We start from the raw sequence: 21,955 nt of genomic DNA, 5'->3' as shown, positions 1-21,955 counted from the left end.
TGACAACAAATTGAAAGAATTTTGAACTGTGATTGGATAGTTCTTTCCCCAATCCTTCCTTCCTTTCCTAAAAAAAGATCTTAATAAAAATGGTTTTAGAGTTTAGACTACAGCATGAGCTGAGTGGGAGGTGGGAAAACCAAGGCTCTGTTCAGTGTTCTGAGCAGCACCTGAGCCTGACTGAGGCACTGCCTCAATACACTGTTCTGGCTGCTCAGACTTTGGCATGACATGAAGCAGAGGGTAAAAACTGGCAGGTTCATGGCCAGGTTTGTTCTCTGCTAAGCTTCCTGCTGCCATGACCACAGTTTTAAATTCCCCAATTTCCTACATCAAAACAGCTCAAGCATAATTGTAGAACAGCCTTTAGTACTGCAAATGCAGGTTCAAACTTTGTTTCTTTAAATTGTGAATGAAATAACTGACATATACCTTTCACCAACAGCAGAAAGCTCAGAAGCAGCACTGCCAGAAACTCTGGAGCCCTCCCCAGTCACCCACTGTTTAGCTGTATGTACCAATATAAGCAAGAGGGAAAATGAAAATAAAAAATCTCTTGAGAATTACCTGGGAAGCCAGGAAGGCCTGGTTCTCCTTTTGCACCTGGACTGCCTGGAAATCCAGGCAAACCAGGATTTCCAGCTACACCTTTACTGCCTGGACTACCTGGGTATCCAGGCAAACCAAGATCACCCTAGAAAACATTAAGCAGAAATAAGAACCCGGTCTTTGTAAGGTGAGTAAACCCTTCTTGTATGTTCCCCATCTTACCGTTGCATAAAGGTCACCATTATATTGTGTACCCTTCTGCTTACATTCAGTTAATGTCAACCATCTCAACAGAAAATTCATTGGAAATAGCAAGAGTAAAGACTTTCACAGTTTTCCTCAGAACTGGCTTTCATTAAGGAAAAAAGTGTCTTCCTTTATTTCAGAAGAAACAGGGATTTTTACCCCATGATAATGCAGAATAAAAAAAGAAATCTGTGGAGCTTTAATCATGCAATGTTTTTGCTAAATTAATTGTGCTCAATGTCACTTGTGAAGATTGCTAGATATTCTGAAGATTTTTTGTCACTTTGTGTATGGCAGATAGGATAACATATGTAAATGTTAATACAAACATTTTATATAAACTTAGAAGTTTTAAGCAGTAGCAATCATGCTAGATTATTAGTAATTTATTCTTAAATGCACATTGTCTTAGTTTTTTAAGAATTTAATTAGACACAGGAACAATGATATTAATTGTATACATCCCTACCAACTATGAAGGTGGCACAGGAGAGACTAGTCCACTAACTGAACTATCCTCTCCTTTAACATAATTAAATTATATATAAATATTTCCACCTTTAAAATTAGAAATTTTTGCTCCTACCTGAAAAGAACAAACCATAGCCAACCCTGCTTGTTATTAATACACTTATATACATACTTACAATTATACATAATAAAGTAATAGTAAAAAACCAAAACAAACAAACAAAAAAAAACAAATCAAAAGAGAACATAATTTCCGCATGGACTTTTTAATTGAAATATTTTGTAAAGGTACCTTTGGTCCAGGGGGACCAGGAATACCAATGCTTGAAAGACCAGGGTCACCTTTCTCCCCCTTCAGCCCAGGAAATCCTGCAGGCCCAGGCTGCCCTGGACGTCCTGCTATTCCCTGGCTGCCTTTAATCCCTGGGGGACCTGTCCAAGAGATAAAATACACCTTCTATAAATATAAATAAAACTTCTGCAGTAATTTACAGAAATCACTCAAAGTACAGCAACTGAACTAGAAGGGACTAACAATCTGACTGGCTGGCTTTGAACACCTGTGTTTTTATTTTTATAAACAAACTACATTATCTAAAAATCTCAATTATGTATGCAGGGTCTTAGGTATTCCTCATCTTTATTGCTATTTATGATTACATGCTACACACAAGCAGATCCATCTTACTACTATATAAAAGGAAAACACTGTCCCAAATTAAGCAAAATACAAGCACAAAAACTAACCTGGAAGGCCCATCTCTCCCATAGCACCTTTTAGTCCTGGAGGTCCTGCTGGTCCTGGCTGCCCAGGAAGCCCCATGTCTCCCTTAACACCTAGGAGAGGTGTGATTTAGTTAATTAATGGCAATAATTAAAAGTTTCAGGTATTCATGCATTCTCATATGAATATGCTTGCCATCTAATTACAAAGGCAACAGATTTGGAGTTGCTTTAGGCCTCATGATGCTCCTCCATGCTTTTTCCACACTGATTTATAGCAGAGTACTGAGCACCTTCGATTTGTTTCAAGGCAAGATTTGATCAGGGCAACTGCTTATTTGTTTTGAAGATTAGTCTAATGAAATGGCTCAAATCTCAGTCCATGATTCAGTCACCATCTGAAACAATTTGGTACTGCACTAACTTGGTCTCATGAGTTGTTCTGCATTGTGAACACATTATCTCTTTCTTCCCTCCAACAAGTATTCAGCAGCTTCTATCACAGAATTAAATGCAACCTACAATGCCCAAACAGTTTGAGTCCTGGATGGTTAAAAATATTCCCCAAGCCCAACAAGGTGTTTAGATCAAGACCTACATTAGTGAGCAAGGATTCAAGATCTCAGATAAAGTGTTACAGCTGCAGGGAGAAGCAGTGCAAAACAGAACTTGTTTTCTTGATCCTTGCAATTCTTTAAAGCAAAGATGTGGCACCCAGACAGCTTCTGAAGTACATTCATTTGGGCATTTGCAAAGTATAATGGTCACCAATATAAGAAATAACATATGAAACAAGAAGTCCTGTTGGGAGATCCTGCAGTCATGTTGCTTGTTCAAGCAGCAAGCACTTTTCCAGTCATCCTAAAAGCTACCTTAATCTTTAGTGGGATCAGCTCAAAACTGCTTTTGGGTCTGTCTGAAGGAAAGAGCTCCAAGCAAGCTGTTAGGATAATGACTTTAAATGTCCCAAAACTGTGCTGCAGTTTTAAGTGCAAATCCCTAAGTGCAAATCCCTAACCTTTGCTTAGATATATCTGGATGAACATTCCAATTCCATATTATAAAGTCTCATGTCATGCAAATTTGTACTCATCAAAGCTGTCTGTTTGAGGCTTTATTTACTGACCTGGAAGTCCTGGCACACCTGGTGGGCCACTAAGTCCTGGTGGGCCTGGGTCACCTGGAAGACCTTGATAACCTTTCTGTCCTGATAAACCAGGAATACCTCAAGGGAAAAAGATACATTTTGTTGTTATAACTGTTACTAATGTTGTACGTTTTCTTTTATCTTAAGAGATGAGATGTAGCTATAAGTGAATAAGTAACTTTATGACTAATGCCAATATACTTAATTTAGAGGGACTGTCTTTTGGATGGGCAGACTCCATAGTAACCTTTCTGTATTCACCTTGATTATTTATATACAAGTTTAATTACATTGCTACACCAGAACCACTTTGTGATTAATACATTATAAAAAACAATGCAGGTGTTTTAGCAGATTTTTATAAATTCTATGTGGTTGTTATCCCATACAGTAACTTCGTGTTGCCTTGCAGACATAGTTAAACCTGCCTTCTATAGCTCTTACTTAACAGAGAGGAAAAAAAGAAAAAGAAAATCAGCATCTTAGGATCCTACCTAGGCTTCACAGAAATTAATACAACAGATAAATTAGCACAATAACGGCTGGGACAACATTAGGGAAAGGCATTCTGGTTCTCTCTAGGGTAGAATATTTTCACTCTTCTCAAGACTCAGAGTTCAAAGGAGACATCAGAACCCTCGGTGGGGGAGGAAGGGGAAGCCACCAAAGTTAGAGAGAAAACAGACTTTAGTGGACTGGGACAAACTTCCAGGCTGCCAGCCTCCCAAGCAGACACACACATACAGATGGCATTTAGCTCAGAGGTGATAAACTTAGAGACACCAAGGGGAGAATCTGGGGGTGGTGCATGAGGAGATGACCTGTGCCATTTCGTTCTACAAGGCAAAGGCCCAAAGGCCTTTGAGGCAGCAGGAATGCAGCCAGCACAGCACCAAAACTATCTCTCACCATGCTTAGCAATAACATCTGGAAGACTGAATTGGAAACCTGCTGAAAGCACCTCAGTGCTATTATAGTATTGCCACATGCCAAAATATAGTATCATTGCAAACTAACCATACAGAGGAACTTGGTCATAGAACCCCTTTAAAAAAGCCTTAAGTACAAGAACCTTAAGCCAGATCTGTATTCAGAGTTTATTTTTTTTCTGTAAGAAAGAATGAACTGTAATGGATTCAGTCACAGCTCACTATTATCTGTAAAGCACAAGCCCCTCCCCAGACACATACACAAAGTTCTTTACCTGGAACACCTGGCTCTCCTTTTTCTCCTTTTGCTCCAAGCTGTTTTGGATCAACTTTTCCAGGTGGACCTGGCAGACCTGCTTCACCTTTGGTGCCTTTCTGTCCTACTGGTCCAGGAGGCCCCGGCGGGCCAGGCAAGCCACTGTTCCCTACAGAAGAAACAGACAACAAAAGGAAAAAAATATAATCCTTAGGATAGGCTAATACATTTGTAATGCTTTTTCTTACATAAGGAGTCCATGATTTATTCAGGAAGTTGGAATTCACTAAATGATCAGTCAGTTCATGCGAGGTTCTTTGCAGCACCTTTAGCCCTGGAATGAGGTGGAGGGATTGGAGGGCATGGGGATGTCTGTCAGCTCTGGGCAGCCCAGCACAGCTGGGGCTGTATGAACCACATTTAGAGCTCCCACAGCCACACAACTGGGTCACCAGCAACAGCTACAGCAGTTTTCGATTCACAGCTCCTTGTTCTGGGGACATAATTGGGGTATTCTTCTACCAAACTCTTCCAAAATTCATCTACAACAAGGGAGTAAAAATGTAGATAGAATTTCTCTGTGATACCCATAGAGCTGATTCTGGATAACTCCATAACCCCAAGCTACTGATTTTCTTCTTTCTGTTGCTTTAAGCAGACTTCACAACACACTTCCAGAATCTTGCTTTACTTCAATGCCATCAATCTGAAGGCAATGCTTTTAAAATAGCTAACAATTCCTGACATCAATTAAATGGTGTGACTGAATGCTATGGCTCAAAACTGCAAAGCAATTATGAACATCAGCACTGTCAAAAGAAGACAACTTAAGCAGGTCCCCATAGTGAAGATCTAGATGTCAGTATTACAAAACCTCTTTCCACATAGGACATAGAAAACAACATTCTGCATTCTCTTCTGGGGTGAATAAAGCAAACATTACCTTTCAAGCCAGGCAGGCCATTTCTTCCAGGAGTTCCTGGAGGCCCTGGAGGCCCAGGAGCCCCCATGACGCCCATCTCACCCTTGGCACCTGAAGGCATTGAATCACCATTGTCATTCTGAACAAAACCTCAAACCCCATCCCTTTGCTTCCCTGACCCTCCATGGTATTTATTAACCAGCATGAGCATATACAGCCTGTTTTAAGGGAATTACAAGCACTCAGCTCTTGTACAATCTAAATCAGACAAAATGACACTTTAAAATTGTGGCAAATTTTCTAGTTAAGTCCTGAGAAGAAAATTTGCCGTGCTCTGTTATGACACAAAACATATTTATACCTTCAAGAAATTTAATTCCCTGGTTTGAAACACAAATACTTGTTTGAAGCAAATTTCAATTTAGGGAAAGCCAAGAAGCCAATTAAGCACACACTACTTTTAGAACCTTTTGTATTGTCCCCTCTACCAAAAAGAAGGACTCTCAAATTTAACTTTTGAGATTTCTACTTCAAAGGGCAAAACAGACTAGCTTAACTGAACAGCCTAACATATAGAATAAGGAAATTAATACTTAAAACTATGTAGTATTTGTAATTATTTTCTTTAAACAAATTTTATTTCTAAATTGTAGCAGTGACTAGGGAAAAAAATACAAAATAAATTAGAGAAGTATCATAAAGATGATTAGAGTCATGTTTGAAAGTTATGAAACAGAATAAGGTGTAATCTTCAAGTTACAGGGAAGAGTGGAAAGATGCCAAGGATTTTAATGCAAGCAATTTTGTTAGAATTTTTTTAAAAGTATGAGATGCAACAGTTACACATATGCAACTTTAAATAGGTAGGATAAATATCAAAGCTCATTAAGCTGGCATGGCCAAGCATGAAGAGCATCCATCTGTAACTACAGGTTGGTCTTTGTCCACAGGTAAAATCCATGAGCTTACCTGGAAATCCAGGTATTCCGTCCCTGCCAGGTGGCCCAGGGGAGCCCTGAGGGCCTGGTAGACCGGGGGGTCCTGGATATCCTGGGGTTCCTCGGTCACCTGGAGGACCAGGAACGTCGAAGCCTGGAGGACCTGGATCCCCTTTCTCCCCTGGAATGCCTTGCAACCCTAGACAATGTTGTTAAGACACAATATTTTAGCAAAAAGTCAGGCATGGCTGAGATCTGTGTGTCTCTGGGTGTACTATTGTAGAAATAGCTACGATTTTTTGCAGTGCATTCCTAGTACTGATGAAAATCCTGCGATTCTTCTAAAGCCATTTATTTTTTAATGCCTTCTAAGTATTTAAAGGCCATACTCTCCTGAAGAAAAGCATTACTAAAACTTTACCAAGATATAGCAAATGCAATTAAGAAAAAATCTCTAAAGGAAAACAACAACTCTCTTCAACAACACTCTAAGTCTGATTTATAAAACAAAAAGCCAAAATCGACTAGTTTGTATTCAATAATTAAGTATTGAAATTATTATATTTCCATTAATGATTCCAGTTTATTAAATTCTAAGAAAACATTGGCTGAGTATTTGTGAGGGATAGCAAAATTTTGCACAGCATTACATTTCTCTCAATGAAAAATATGAATTGTCAAAATATACTTAAGACTGTTCAGTGACAATGACACTGAGCTCAAGGCACTGCTGAGGCAAGCAGAGAGCTTGTTTCCCCCCAGTGCATGGTAACAGTGAAGATGTTCACTCTGGAAATATAGCTGACAAAAAAATGATTATTCTTAAATCTGAAGTCAAGAAAAGGCTTTGGTAAAGAAAGCACAGTACCTGGGGGACCTGAGGTTCAAAAGCCAACGAGTTAGAGCTCATCAGGAAGTTGGGACAGGTAGCAGTAAGGAGTTGTAATAGTCGTTAAGTTAGGAAACAAAATAAAGCACATACATATTAGAACAAAGAAAAAAATCTACCTAAAGTTATTGAAAGCAGATCTAAGTACAAAGAATTCAACAGTAATACAGTTAACAGAAAACACACTGCAAGGAAACTCCAAGTTCTTTCAAAGTCTTTTTCAAAGTCCAGCCACCACTATACACAGAGATAAACTGAGATATTTTCAAATATTGATGGTACATTTAAAAATAAAATTATTCTTCCCTCTCTCCTTGACTAGTATTCTCTACAAGAGTAGAGAATAATCTTTTCTGATTTGTTTCTTACAAAACTGTAATTTCTGGATACTGGCCTGGACACCTTCTGAACACCCTCCCAGTCAGCTTCTTGTTGACTGGCCTCACATTCTGGTAATCCCTTCAAAGAGGGATTTTCAATAGATGATTCTTCCTTATTACACAAAAAGCCTTTAAATATTTCCCCCCACTCTTTCACTTCTATTATGCAAATGTACATTGTTACACCCACAGGTGAGTATATTGAATGTTACATGGCTTGGCTACTGAGGTAAAGACACCACCATGCCCAAACCTCACAAATATCTCCCAGGCAGGACTTTGTAATGGTGACCCCACTCCTGACTGCAGGAAAAGGTTCAGGAGTGATGTCATCATGTGTTCCCTGCACACTGAAAAGGCAGATTGAGTTTTCTTGATGGCATAAGCTGTAGACTTCCATTTATTTAGTGCTAAGTATGCTTCCCTTTGGCAGCAGCTTATCACTGCAATCAGCTGTGGTGTCATGTGCCTGGAACTGCTTACTCTGCAGAGAAAAAACAGCACCAGATGATGCATAAGGGAATGCACATGCTCTGTGTTTAAGGGCTTTCTATCAGCAAGAGGGAAAAAAAGAGAAAATAATATATAATCCAGTAACAGGACAAACTTCTTATCTAAAATAATAAAGATACTTTTTCAAATAGAAACTAATTCTAATTGAATTTCTGGTTTTTAAAAATGTAGCCACAGCATAACTGGAACAATATAGACAACACAGTAAATTTTAAAGTAATTTGTTACATATTTAAGAACAGAAAATTGTTGAGCTATAGCAAAATATTTTAAAAAATGGTGGCGCAGAGGAAGGGAATTCTGAAGAGGGAAATGCTTCCATTAATTTCCCAAATTACCTGAAAAACAGAGGCCCAGAAACTTTACCCTAATGTTGCATAAAGAAACAATCAGAACAGCCTGGTAAAACAAACAAGGGATGGGACATGGGAATGTAAGACATTCTGCACAGAACAGAGACAGAGCAGTGCCAAGGGAAATAACAAGGATTTCTCAAGCATGCACCAGACTTCAGAGTCACCACACTGTTAGTAGCCACAATGGTTAGGCAGTACAGACATGAAGAGCGAAAATAGAGGCATTTCAAACCCATCAGTTCTAGTAATCATTGTGCATTTCTCAACATTGGTATTTTGCAGAATAAATCAGGGATCACATGAAATCAAATTCTGGCTAACACCAGAGGAGACAGCAAGACAAAAAAACATGCATTGGATGAAACATTCAAACCCACAATGATACATCCCATCCCTCACCTCAAATACACTTCTGTGGTCCCGTCTGTTTCAGTTCAGCCTCAAGTGCAGCTCAGGACTGCACAGCAAGCCCAGGATCCACCTCCTGGCTCAGGGAATCCCTGTGTATGTTGTCCAAACCCCTCCTGTCCCTACTGCTCAATACTGGGCACATTACAGGCTTGCTGGTGCAATGACCACCCATTCCTCTCCCCACTCAGAAACTTGTGAAAAAACAGACGTAAACACAACCCACACTTTATGCACATGAGTAGAACTCAAACTCCATGGGCCTACTTACTCAAGTGCTCGCCTACCTTCAAGGTAAGCACTGTGCTGGATCTCAGCTCACAGCTCATAAAGATCCAAACATGATCAACTAATCCATGACCCATTGCCTTACAGCCGGCCCTGGATTTGTCAGCATGCACTGCAAACAATGCCAAGCCCAGTATAAAAACACATTCAGAAAGTGTAGCTCACAAACATGCCATGCAAACATTCACAGAGGCACGGCAAGAACCAGATGGGTTTTGAAGGGTTTCAGTATAAGGCTGCTCAAGTCCACAGAAATGTTCTTGCTCTGGTGACTGTCACATATTTGCAACATCAAGAGTTGGTGCACAGCAAGCCCATTCACCGAATGAAGGGGGAAAGGAATTTCCCTAAACAAACTTTGTGAATAGAATGATGTGCTTGCATGCACATGTACCCTTTGTGCACAGAGAAGGAACAAGTTCACATCTTCATCAGTCACCAGTCATTTTAGACAAAAGATAACCAAACTCACATCAGAGACATATTCCTAATTACCATTATCCTTAGATTCTACTTTGCCAATCTAATTTAAACCTATCAGGACTCATAAAACTTGTTGGTTTTGCAAAAAAAAAAAAAGTGTACACGAAGGAACCAGGAATCCCAGACCTCAGTGGTTTCTGTAAGAAGAATTCTAAAGCTCTTTTCTAGCCATGCTTATGACAAGAAGAATGTGACCTCTTTTATTGACAGGCTTTTGTTAAAACAGTATCATGTCACTACCTAGAGAACATTTTCTCCTCTACAAAATAATGAACTAACTAGTTCAGAATACTCCTGATTTCTTCCTTTCCACCTTTACTTGAGTTAAATTGGGCTTCAGTTCAACTAAAAAAAAAAAAGAAAAAAAGAAAAAAAAAGAAAAAGTTCCTAGCCATGCTGGGAGAACCTGAATTACTGCCTTAATTTTTGCACTCATCAAGTAAGTAGAGGGAAGAGAAACAGCATTCTGTAGGGGATTGAGTTTGCTTTTTTTCCAAGCCAGAATTTAATTTCTACATAAAAATGTAAAAATGTTATTAAAAAATACCTCTCACCCAGTGAATTTGAAATACAGTTTGGAATACAGTTCTTTGGAATTTAAGAACCATCTTGCTATTTGAAAGCAATGCAATTACAGCACAGTACAGGCAGCTCAAGGATGCTTTCCTCTTTTGTATCCCAAAACCTCTGCACTAACACTGTGCTCCCTCCTGCCTTGTCCTGAAGAACATAAACTCTCAGGATAAACTTCTTCACAGAGATTTTGGCACTACCTGTGAACAACACTTTCTAGGATTTCTGTTGAGACCCTACGCCCTCTGCAAAGTGGACTTTTACACCCTTGAGACTTCTGTAAGTTGTGAAAATGGCTGAATGTGATTCCACTTCTGATTTCAGTAAACATCACAATGTACCAAGTTTTGCCAGCTTGACTGGCGAAACAGTCGAGCTAATAGATGTAAAATCTATCTTTTCTCGCCCTCTTGTGTAGCTGCTTGGGGTATGCTAGAAATACCCAGAGGGTACAAGTCACACAAGTTTTACCTGGGGGTCCAACAGGACCTGGAGGTCCTGGAGATCCAGGTGGACCTTGACCACCAATGCCAGGTATGCCTGGTGGGCCTGGGAGTCCTGGTGGTCCACTTGGTCCTGGGTCACCTAAAAAAACACTCTTGTTAATTTAAATACTGAATTCAGTTCAGAGACACTCACTTTCAGAACAGAGTGCCTGCACATTGTACTTGACATCTCATCCTTGCACGCAAACAAATATCGATCCAGCGCAGGAAAAAACACACTTCAGAGGCTATTTCTGAAAGCCAGAGATTTGTCCTCACTCAGTGTGGAATGCATGCAGTTTGTGTTTCTAGGCTACACACACACATATTGCATCATCATCCACATCAAACTCAGCAGGTGCTCTCCAGCAAACCAGGCTGGGCAGATCAATACAGACCATGATCAAGAGCAGGAATAAATAAATTGCTAATGCTCTTCATGTTGAAGTACAGTGTATCTAAATGACAATTATTCTATTGATAAAGGTTTGCCCCCAGATAAATATGATTTGTCTTTAGAAAACAGACTTTCAGGTACTGACCCACAGATTGCTATTTACTCCCTTGTTTGCCTTTTGAGAACACAATCTTCCATCTATACAGGTGTGTCTGAGTTGGAAAAATGGACCCTGAAGTAATTGCTCTGAAGACAACACGGCTTATATTGAACTGCCATATGTCTCCCACCACATCTACATTTTAAAAAGTTCAACAGGGAACAGAAAGGGAAGAGTTCTCCATACCTTTGGGCCCTGGAGTTCCATCAAAGCCTGCTCGTCCTGGGAGACCAGGGCTTCCTGGAAAGCCAGGATCACCTTTAGGTCCTTGAACTCCTTTTATGCCTGGGGGTCCTGGGGGTCCAGGTGGTCCTGGAACTCCAAATCCACGATCTCCCTATTACAAATGAAAAACATTTTAAAAGGGGGTTTTCTAAGTTTAGTCTCTCCTAAAAATGTCCAAGTAGCAAAGAAAAAATGCCCACCATCTTAGAGATCAATTTCTATTTTACTACTCCCACTCAAACCTCAAGCAGAGAATGTGACTTCCCTGCCATCAAAAGCTGAGAACAAGAGCTGAAATTCTCCTCACCATCTTCCCACTGGTGCAGAAAAGCCTCTAAGACAGGGAAGTTTTATACTAAACACAAATACAGACCTTCTGTCCTGGGAAACCAGGTGGTCCAGGAGGTCCATCTAGTCCTGGGCGACCCGGAGCTCCTGGAGCTCCGGGGGGGCCTGGAGTTCCTGGGAAACCTGCACATAACATGAAGGTTAGGGCAGGAGCAGGGGCACCACAGAGCATTAAAACAACTCTTCCAGAGGCCTAAGGCCATGAGAAGAGGTTCTGTGCTAGCTCAAGCATCCTTGGGGGTACCCACTTGGCTGAGGTAACTTTTGAGCATAATCTTTGCCACAGAGGACTCTCAGGGGGGCCCTGCCCATGCTGTGTGCTTTTACAAAAAGTACAATAGTTCACATCAGAACCATTAACATCTTGAGGCAGCATTTGGAGATCTTTCATTGATTGAAGCTCATTTCCTGAGGTTTTACCCATTACTTTTGTGTCTTTCGTTTACTGAAGAAGGTCAGTGGCTGCAAAGGAGCAGCACAGTGAACAGACTAAAAAGACCTCAAGTTTTTTTCTCTTGATATTTCTGAAACTATTATGTATAAACTTAAGTCAAACATTTTCTAAAGGATTCTAGAGAGAAATCAACCCACAGGGAAAATGTGCAGAGGCACAACCCACTATGTCCCCCATTCCAGCCAGTACAATACAGTAACACGGCAGTAAACACACCTTTTGGGCCTGGTGGTCCTGGAAGTCCAATGCCAGGAATACCTGGCTCTCCCTTGGCACCTGGGATGCCAGGTAAGCCACGCTGACCTGGCTGGCCGGGATCTCCTGTGAAAAGAACATCAACACAGCTATCCAGAATCAATCAGAATAAAAAGATCTTGGAGTTCACTGGATATCTAGTTGCTGCTTTACCTGGAAGACCTGGATCACCATTTCTTCCTGGAGGACCAGGGGGGCCAGGAACTCCTGGTTCTGTAATAGTCTGTCCAGGTTCACCTTTTGGACCTAAAACCAAAAATCAGAAATATGAATCACTAAGTAGGAGTTTCTTTTCTGTTTCTCTTTCAGAAGAAAAAGCTGCCAGCCTCATAATAAACTTACAAAGAACTCAAACACCAGCAAAACTTTACCCAATAGCTTCTCCACTCCTAGGCCCCACACAGCACTTAGAGGCTCAGAAGCTTTGTTTAATGTTAAGATAGTTTTCTTGCAATGTTATTTTTTTTCTAGCTTTGTCCTAGGTACCAACACGTGAATAGTACTTTCCATAGCTGACACCAGCACAACTTGATTAGGATCTGTGTAGTTGACAAGAAAGTAACAAAAGCAAACTTGCTCAAAGCAAACCCTTGTTTTCAAAAACTGTTGTGGCTGCAGAATGGCTGAGCACACGACAGACAGTCATAATGCATTTCCACTGCAGTCAGTGGGGAGGGAGAAGCGTCTCTGGAGGTCAGAGCAGAAGCTGAGGCACAACAGTGACACGGCACAAATCCTGCTCACTTTGAGGTTCTGTGACGACCCTCAGCAAGGGAGCTGACAAATACCAGGTCTTACAAGGCCCCTGGGAAAATCTTAAAAGCAGCATTATGTTCTGAGAACTACCTGGGACAAGAGGGCAAAGCTTAGTTGTGCAGTGCTTGCTCAATAGCAGACAGAGACTGACTCACCAGGAACACCAGGAGGCCCCGGGCGGCCCGAGACACCTTGGATGCCCTTTTCACCAGGTAAACCTTGTGGACCAAACCCAGGAGGTCCTGGAAGCCCTTTTTCTCCAGGAAGACCTGGTATTCCCGGATCACCTGGAATACCCATTTCTCCTTTGAATGCAACACTGCCCTGAAAACAGAAAAAGCAGTATGGAGAAGACCATGTATATCAAAGGACTAAAGTGTTTCATCACTCCTGTTTTGAAACTCTTAGGAAGTTTTCATCCTTCCAGCTCCTAAGGCCATGAGCTGCCTACAACTAAACAGCAGGGAGAGAGCAGGCTGAAGCCTGGCTACTTAATTCTTCCCACTACAGAGGTGAAATACAGACAACAGCAAAAGGGACCATCTGACACTGCCCAAGAGAAGCCTCAGCTTATTCGTAGAGGCACCGACAGATTCAGGAGGTACCTCAGTGTATCATCACTAGACTGGCACCTACTGAAGAGAATTACTGCCCTATCACACTCAGAAAAAGTGCATTTGCCAGTTGTCTTCTCTGTTCTATGTCAAACCCATGCAGCATTTCCAATCAAAGTCAACACAAAATGGAACTCACAGGTTCCCCCTTAGGGCCTGGTAAACCTGGCAGTCCATCTCGTCCAGGAGTGCCATCTATGCCAGGGAGACCTGGAGGTCCTGGGAAGCCGGGGTCTCCTTTGTCACCTTTCATTCTTGGAGAAGTCAGGACATCCCCTGGGTCTCCTTTAGGACCAGGTCTCCCAGGAGCACCTGGGGACCCTGGGAAGCCCTGAGGAAATAATAAAAAAAAAAAGAAAAAGAAAAAAGGGCCTTTTAGTTTTTTTTTCACTTCCTCTCTAAGTTTGGCACAATATAAGGATTATGCATTCAAGGTAGTTACAGACGAAACAATTAGTATTAGACAAGAACGGTATCTACTGTTTACAGATCTACCAATCATGCAGGACAAATGAGACACTGTTTTCCCACCAGAACATAACACCACCACTTACTGGTGGCCCTACAAGGCCAGTTAATCCAGGAAGCCCCTTTTCACCTTTTGGTCCAGGAAAACCAGGAGAACCTGAGTGGTGCAGAAAAACATAAAAGAAAAACATAAATCTGGGGTATCTGTAAATATCAGGCATGTTGACTGCATAGGTAATATATAAGTTGTTTTAAAACCAGGCTAAGTTTATTCTGGGGTGGTTTGTTTTTTGGGTTTGGGTTTTTTGGGTTTTTTTGAGAGCTTGATTTTATTTGAGCAGAACAAAATTTACAACTCTAAGTTAAGTCAGTAGTGTCAAAAAATATAACGCTTTTAAAAAGTTCCAGCTCCTCCATCATTCCAGGAATAGCAAGGAGTAGAAGTTAATTTTTCTCTTTCAGTTAAATCTACTACAGACTCTAAACCTTCAATACACAGAATTCTTGCAAGGCTGACTTTGAGCAGAGAAATATTTTTGAAAAACTAGATTTTCCAAAAATGAGTGATTGTTTTACACGTATCCAGCGTGTTCCTTCCCAACGCTCCCCAGCTGTGCACAGTACATGTACCATCTATATACTGGAGCTGGCAACTGTGCATCTGAACTTGTGCACAATACACAGATATACTGCTACCATCCTACAGAGATACTCAGACAGAAAAGTGACTTTATGGAATATATGAAGCAGATTAGTGAGGACCAAAGCCCTACCTGGACTACCCGGAGGTCCTGGTGGTCCTCTCTCCCCAGGAGGCCCCATTACTCCAGTCCCTATGCAGTTGAAGCACGTGTCTCCTTGATCCCCTAAAAAGATTGGCATTGAAAAATCATATCTGAGCATCAGATTTTATGAAACATTAAAAGATTTCAGCACAACAGCAATTGCCTTCTTGCTACTGTTTCATAACACCAGTTTCAAAATGAGTATTTTAAATAATTTTTACTTAAATATTAGAACGTTTCCCCCATGAAAGCCAAACTGAAGCTTCCTGGTGACTAGGAGCCAGACAACCAATTATCAGGTATCATTACAATTGATTTAGGATGATAGCGCAAAATAAATTAAAACAAAAAAATGCTTTCAATAATAGAAAATAAAACTGTGGATTTTTTTCCTCACCAAAGAGTCCTCTCCTAAAATACATACTTGACACTTTACAACTCTAAAACACATATATCAAGATCTCAAACTAACTAAACTCCAAGAATGGAATATAAATGCTGGGAATATTTCACTGATTTGACAATAGTCTAAAGTTATTTCATTTAAAGAAAAGAGTGGTTTCAAGAAGTTTAGGAATTTTCTTCACAACAGAATTTCTTAATATTTGAACACTTTATTTAGGTTAATGAATTAATCCCTACAATCTCCATGAAAAAAAACATTTCTGTTTGAAAGGGGTACAAAATTAAGTGAGATGCCCAAAGTCATCTAAGATGTCCATGGATGAGCTAGAAAAAGATTCTCACTTACCCGTATCAGCATCCTCATTGCAAGGTTGTCTTTTTGGAAACAAGGATACATATTAAATATGACCTTCTTTTGCTTACCAAACAAACAAACTCACTGTAGATTGACCAACTCAAATTAGGAATCTTTATAATTTCAATGTTGCTTTCCATTAAAAAATGTCATATTTTCATGAAGTATAAAATGCTTTCACACAGACTTGGCAACTGCTGTCCCAAAACATTCAGTTTCTAACTCATAAACCTCAGGTTCCATTTTACTTCACTAATGATCCATGCTCGGCCCTAGCACTGGTTGCACCCTCAGTCACTTTTGCTTTAACATCAGATGAAGGAGTATCCTACACCCAAAGAAACAGCTTTCTCACTCAGAAACAGAAAATATCTGCACTCAACCCTACTGGGAAGAGACACTTAATCCTTATTTAATGCAGATTTAATGTTTTTTAACAAGCTTCAACAAAAAGAGGAAAACCAAGACAGCCATGACACTGCACCTTTTTGGCCTCGCTCCCCTGTAAAGCCTTGTTGTCCTGGAAGTCCTGGAGGACCTGGTGGCCCCTGCTCACATAACCCTTCACCTAAGGAGAATCAGGAGAGGTTGAATGATCAGTTTGTGATTTCCAATGGGCGAAACTTGGAGAATGCATACAGATAGCTTGGAATCTACTTCAGCTGCTGGTAAATTACATCTCAGAAGGTAGAATAAAAAAAACCCAACAAGCCAAAACACAAAACCTCAAACAAAAATAAATATCAAGGCTGTTTAGTCTCTTCTACTTGCTGTCTGTGTGATCACCACTTACCAGAGGGAACAGATGGTGCAGGTGGCCCTGGGGGACCTGGTGGTCCTGGAGGTCCTCGTGGTCCAGCAAGTCCTGGTTGCCCAGGAATAGAAACACCAGGTAAACCTGGATCTCCCTTCTGTCCTCTCTCACCAGGTAAGCCAGGTGGGCCAGGAGGTCCAACAGTAGTGATCCCTAAGATGGGAATAACTTAATTCCTTGCCAGCTCAGAGGTTTCCATCATATTTTTGCAAGAATGACAATGATAAATGAAGGCTAACATACTACAGATAAGACTGTCTTTCCATGTGAGTACTCCACATTTCATTTATGGAATCAAACTACAAATTGATGTGCAGTGTTTTACATATGCAAAATTTACATTTTTAGAGATGTTTGTTTGAAAAATTGACCTGAGACTCGACAACTAAGTTTATGAAGATAAAAACCCAATAAAACAGGAATAACAAAAGGAAGCATTGATGGGGGAAAAAAAGAACATATACAAACTGTAACATGGAAACATAATGTTCTTCTCTGTGCATGTACAAGGCACATACAAGTGTCACTGCTCACTCCCACTGTAGACTCAGTCCCTCTTCTCCTTTATTACTGGCCAAGGACAGCAGAGAATAGGTTTGATGGCCAGGTATCAGCCTTCTGATACACTACACTTAGTCTGTGCAATGCAATGGATAATGTATGGTATGGGTGAGTGATTAGAGATAAATTTACCCCTAGGACCATTAAGGTAGTGTCTGATTCACATCCTCAGTTCAACACAGCGAACTGGGCAATGAATGTTCAGAATTCCTCACAGTATCATGATAAGCTCAATTCTACCCTTCAAGACCAAAGGTAGCTCTAATTACCTCTGCCTTAATTTTCTACTAGTCATTCTGTCAAAAGGAGGGTGAAAAGACCATGAAGGCAAATAACCATTCAGATATTTGAGCATAAAACTCATTTTAAAGCTTGCACTCCTACCTGGAGATCCTGGCAAACCAGGTGGGCCTGGCCTACCAGAGAATCCACGCTCCCCTTTGGCTCCTGGGAGTCCTGGCAATCCTTTGCTACCTTTTGGTCCCACTGTTGCATCAATGCCCGGTCTTGGAATGACCTGTAAATGTTTCATGCTCATGTAAAACAACTTGCCAAGGAAAGAGTCATTGGAACAGCAAAGAGATGTGAGGGGGGGAAAGTTCAACATACTTCAAACCTTATACCAACGACAGGATGCTTTCCCTACTCCCCTGAATTACCAGGTAAAATTCCAGTACAGAGCACTCCCCAACAGGAAGCTGTTTGACTGCCAAGCCAACATAGTTACAGCAGGTTCAGAGGAGCTGACTCAGTTCTGCTGGGCTGAGGTTATAGCCCAGCCTGTGTTTGCAGCCCAGCAAATCCGAGAACAGAGAATTCATCTTGAAAGAAGGAACCCATTGTTTCTATTACTGAATACATGAAAACTTCCCTGGTGCTGTTATTGTTGTACCTGGAGACAGGGCTCTCGGTCAGCCAAGAACTACAATGAAACAACACTGTCAACCAAAGGTAGAAAGGAAATAAAGGTTCAGCAACTTACAATTCCAGGGGGACCAGGGGGACCCATGTCACCTTTTTCACCCTACCAAGGAAATTAAGCACATTTTTGATACTGCACATCAGTACATAAGCAAGTTATTGCAAATATTCCTCAACGCTGCAATAGCACAGGCAATGCAAATCAGCCAGAACTGAACTCAGTGATGGCAGATCTATTATGCAATAATGACAAAAAGCCTGGCATACCTTTTCACCATCTCTTCCTGGAGCACCATTTATTCCAGGCCCACCAGGTAAACCCTTCAAGAAAAAAGAAAGATAATCACACTCAGATATACTCCATATGAAAAGAAAAGCTTATAAGGAGTCTGCTTAGATCAGAAATATATGAGTTACTCACATCCCTACCAGGCTGACCAGGTTCTCCATCTTTGCCAGGCTTTCCCTTCAAAGACATAAACATGCATTGAAATAAAAGGCTTCAGTGGTGAAGAATTCTTATGGAAATTGTTACTTATTTCCCATTTTTCAGTAAACCAAACTGTCTCTAGACTGAGGTCCTTGGGACAAACATGAAAGAGACATCAACCAGGTATAATCCACAGAGCTACCTAAACTGAGGTTTATATTGTGAAAACCAGAGCAGAAAACCATTACAAGCCTCAAAGAAATGGCCCCAAATGATCTCCAGTTAACGATTGCTCATTCATTGTGGTTACTCCCTTTATTTTAACATTAGAGAAATCCTTTCTTTGGAAAACAGATCCTAACTCCCTAAACACTAGAACATTATATTTAATTAGGAAATTAGTATAATGTGACCAGTAAAATTAAACACAAACACTTTTGTGTTTGAATTTTAACTCTCCTTTAAATCAAACCAACTTTCTCAGTAGTATTAGCAAAAACACAAAGTGGCTTCTAAAACCCGTATGTCCTTGCTGAACAGATTTGTCATTGCTGCAATAAAAGCAGGGCAAGCTCCACTTTATCCCAGACCATTCACTGGGCAGACAAATGGCACTCTATTGTCAGAGCTATAGAAGCTGCATGTCTGGGGGGCACCTGCTGGAACAGAACTAGAATAGGTGACTGAGCTTCACCACAGTGCCAAGAGCAACTCTCAGTCACTGGGAAATTGATAATAAGACCTTACAGATATAGAGCATGACAGAATAATGTGATTTGTGAATTCTTTATCATTAGTGATGAGTTCTGATTCTCAAAAATGAGATTTTAAGATTTTTTGTGAATTTGCAGAACTACCTGTTTGAATACACAGACTGACACTTTTATGAGTACATCTGAAATGAGCCACACAGAATCATATGGAGCCCTAAGAGGCAACTTTTAAGTAACTTAATAGCAAAACTGCACTTTAAGTATGGAAAATGCCCAAATTCAAAGTAATAAAACCAAATAAAAATGTTTGTAAATAAGATTTGGGCAAAAGCTATATCCCCTCAGAATTTTTATCCTTTCTGATCATTTCAAATTTATGTGGTTCCCATTTACTTTTGCAGAGAAAAGCAGCAATTCAAAACCCACTCAAAATATGAGACTTTTGGCTTTGTAAATCTGCCTCATTTGTTATGTTCGTTAAAGGAGACAAATCAAAGCCCTTACTGTAATTCTCAGCAACTAAGAAGTGTTTTATCTAAAATACCAAACATTTATTTCCATTGTATTCATCAACATGTTTCTAAATGGTGTTTATATATTGTAAAATTAACCTGAGCAAGACTTGTGTCTTGATTTTCAGAGGGGCCCATTATATTGATGAAACTGTGTGTTCAGAAGCTGTGAAGTGAAAATACAGACTGCTTTGAGCTGCTTACAGCTCATCTTCTCTTTCCTGGTCCAGCCCATGTTATTTTCATCCTATTTCTTAGCACTTCTATGATCTTCCTCAGCTTTTCTGAGCTGTGATATCCAAGTACATTTAAATTCCAGGGTTGATTTGAATCTAGTCAGGAACAAACTGAGTCATGTTGTCTCTAGATACAGCTATCCTGACTCTCCCCTCCCTGGATAGCACATAAATTGAGGTTAATACCTTGAGAAGTGACAAATAGACTTTTGGTCTTAATGGAGTGCTCAGAGACGTGGTTTTGTGACTCACCTCAAAGGAACCCACCCAGAATGAGTTTACATAGACCAGCTTATATATGTATATATACACACACCAATTTCATGCTGCTTGGCAACCCAGTGCATGCAAACTGAATGCAGACCCTTTCTAAAAGGAAACAGAAAACTGCTGCCTCAGACAAGGGGCCCAACAACTGTGAAGAACGTCTTCACATGTTAACCAGGTAACATAATTCAAATTATTTTCTCCTGTCCCAAAAACTAAGATCTGCAAGGTAGATAATTCTTTCAGAAAGCTCTAAGAGAGCCTTAGACAGAAGCATTTTCATGACTCACATGCGTCACCCACTAGTTTGCCAGGTTACAAGGGAAAAAAAAGTAGTCTCTTACCCAGAGGCTGATGGCCCCACCTGAATTCAACATTTGTTTAGTTCTCAAAGATAACACTGATTGGAAAGATAAATGTTTGGTTAAACAGACTACTTACTCTTTTGCCTGGTTCTCCTTGCTCACCTTTTTCACCTTTTACGCCACCGGGAGGACCCTGGACACACAAACGTCATCTTAAACTGAGCCCACAGGCCAGAGCAGAATGAAGTTACAGTTCTGATACAGATGCAACGAAAAAGAACTAAGAGTTCTACTCACAGGAGGGCCTTGTGGCCCAGGAAGTCCTGGTGGGCCTGGATCACCTGGGATACCCTGTCAAGCATGGGCAAAGAAAGAGGATTAAAGCCTCCATCACTCCCTAGTAGCTCAGCTGTTGGGGGTTTTTAATAGAATATTTTTTTGCTGTCATTTAAATTTCCAAGTTCTGAATGAACATATTTATTCTTTCTTTGTTGGAAGTTCAAGTGCATCTATAAATTTCATTGACTGCTCATCCTGTTTATTTAGATGAGTCACTCCACTAAGACACAACTGCCTCCTGTGTGCACTGTAGTAGCTGGTTTGGTGGCCTGCAGCTGCTTTACAAAAATAAAAAGGAGAAAGAAAAAAAGAAAGCACAAACAAATGCCAAATTCTGTTTTAATTACAGCAGCAAGAGCCATCAGATTACTGGTAATTGCCGAAGTTGAGCAGCCATCAGGATCAAAGTGTGTTTGTCAGAGAAGTGTTAAAAATGTGGGTTTCCATTTTGTCTTGATACACCTTTGTAAAATATTTTCACCATCAACCTAAAGAAAAGTTACAGGTTATTGAATTCACAAAATGTTTCTGTGCAGTTTCTGTTCCTTCTGTGGAGGCCTCCCAGACTTTTACAAGCCCATCTACACACCTGTTTTTAGTCAGAGATCACAACAGAACTTCATGTGTATTTCACAAAAAAAGTAATTGTAATGTTGAAATTTTTTACTGATTGTGTATTACCAAGTATAAATTACGTTCAAAAAACCCCCAACAAATTAGCAAACTTTAAAATCATTGCTAATGTTGGCCAGAGGCAAGGAACTCAGAATGTTAGTAAGTCTTACTGCTTTAAAAAGAATGTAGGTAGAATGGTTTTACTTTGTACTTTTACATAACTTAATGACAGTATAATTAGTCCTGCAGGGATCCCTGATGACAGAGGCAAATTATTCTGACCCCAATAAAATCAGATGAATTTTTGCTTCAATGAAAATGTAGTCGAAATGTCACCTTGTGTTTTCTTAGAATTATAAAGACACACAATGCTGGTCTTTGCTTTCTGTTCTGCCATCCAGTAACATAGAGACAAAACAAGGCTGATTGCACATTGCAAATGCACACCAGTTCTAGGTAATGCC

The 21,955-nt window shown here is 40.3% G+C and overlaps 1 protein-coding gene across 1 annotated transcript in view; it reads right to left on the bottom strand.

Moving 5' to 3' along the window:
- The window catches only part of COL4A5 (collagen type IV alpha 5 chain), a 78,742-nt gene that overhangs the window by 17,834 nt on the left and 38,953 nt on the right, over window positions 1-21,955 (bottom strand). The window contains exons 14-37 of the mRNA XM_071569134.1: window positions 20,835-20,888; window positions 20,674-20,730; window positions 18,496-18,540; window positions 18,342-18,395; window positions 18,136-18,177; window positions 17,538-17,670; window positions 16,572-16,745; window positions 16,263-16,346; window positions 15,007-15,099; window positions 14,320-14,390; window positions 13,905-14,096; window positions 13,307-13,475; window positions 12,549-12,641; window positions 12,357-12,461; window positions 11,712-11,809; window positions 11,300-11,450; window positions 10,543-10,656; window positions 6,213-6,380; window positions 5,265-5,354; window positions 4,341-4,490; window positions 3,116-3,214; window positions 2,014-2,103; window positions 1,559-1,698; window positions 568-694 (exon numbers count right to left, since the gene is read on the bottom strand). Coding sequence (XP_071425235.1) covers window positions 568-694; window positions 1,559-1,698; window positions 2,014-2,103; window positions 3,116-3,214; window positions 4,341-4,490; window positions 5,265-5,354; window positions 6,213-6,380; window positions 10,543-10,656; window positions 11,300-11,450; window positions 11,712-11,809; window positions 12,357-12,461; window positions 12,549-12,641; window positions 13,307-13,475; window positions 13,905-14,096; window positions 14,320-14,390; window positions 15,007-15,099; window positions 16,263-16,346; window positions 16,572-16,745; window positions 17,538-17,670; window positions 18,136-18,177; window positions 18,342-18,395; window positions 18,496-18,540; window positions 20,674-20,730; window positions 20,835-20,888 — 2,593 coding nt within the window. The remainder of the gene's footprint in view (window positions 1-567; window positions 695-1,558; window positions 1,699-2,013; window positions 2,104-3,115; window positions 3,215-4,340; window positions 4,491-5,264; window positions 5,355-6,212; window positions 6,381-10,542; window positions 10,657-11,299; window positions 11,451-11,711; window positions 11,810-12,356; window positions 12,462-12,548; window positions 12,642-13,306; window positions 13,476-13,904; window positions 14,097-14,319; window positions 14,391-15,006; window positions 15,100-16,262; window positions 16,347-16,571; window positions 16,746-17,537; window positions 17,671-18,135; window positions 18,178-18,341; window positions 18,396-18,495; window positions 18,541-20,673; window positions 20,731-20,834; window positions 20,889-21,955) is intronic.

This window comes from Pithys albifrons, chromosome 14 (genome assembly GCF_047495875.1).
Source record: "Pithys albifrons albifrons isolate INPA30051 chromosome 14, PitAlb_v1, whole genome shotgun sequence".
Classification (NCBI taxonomy): domain Eukaryota; kingdom Metazoa; phylum Chordata; class Aves; order Passeriformes; family Thamnophilidae; genus Pithys; species Pithys albifrons.
Note: the sequence above shows the minus strand (reverse complement) of the source record. Positions and strands in the feature narration are given on the sequence as shown.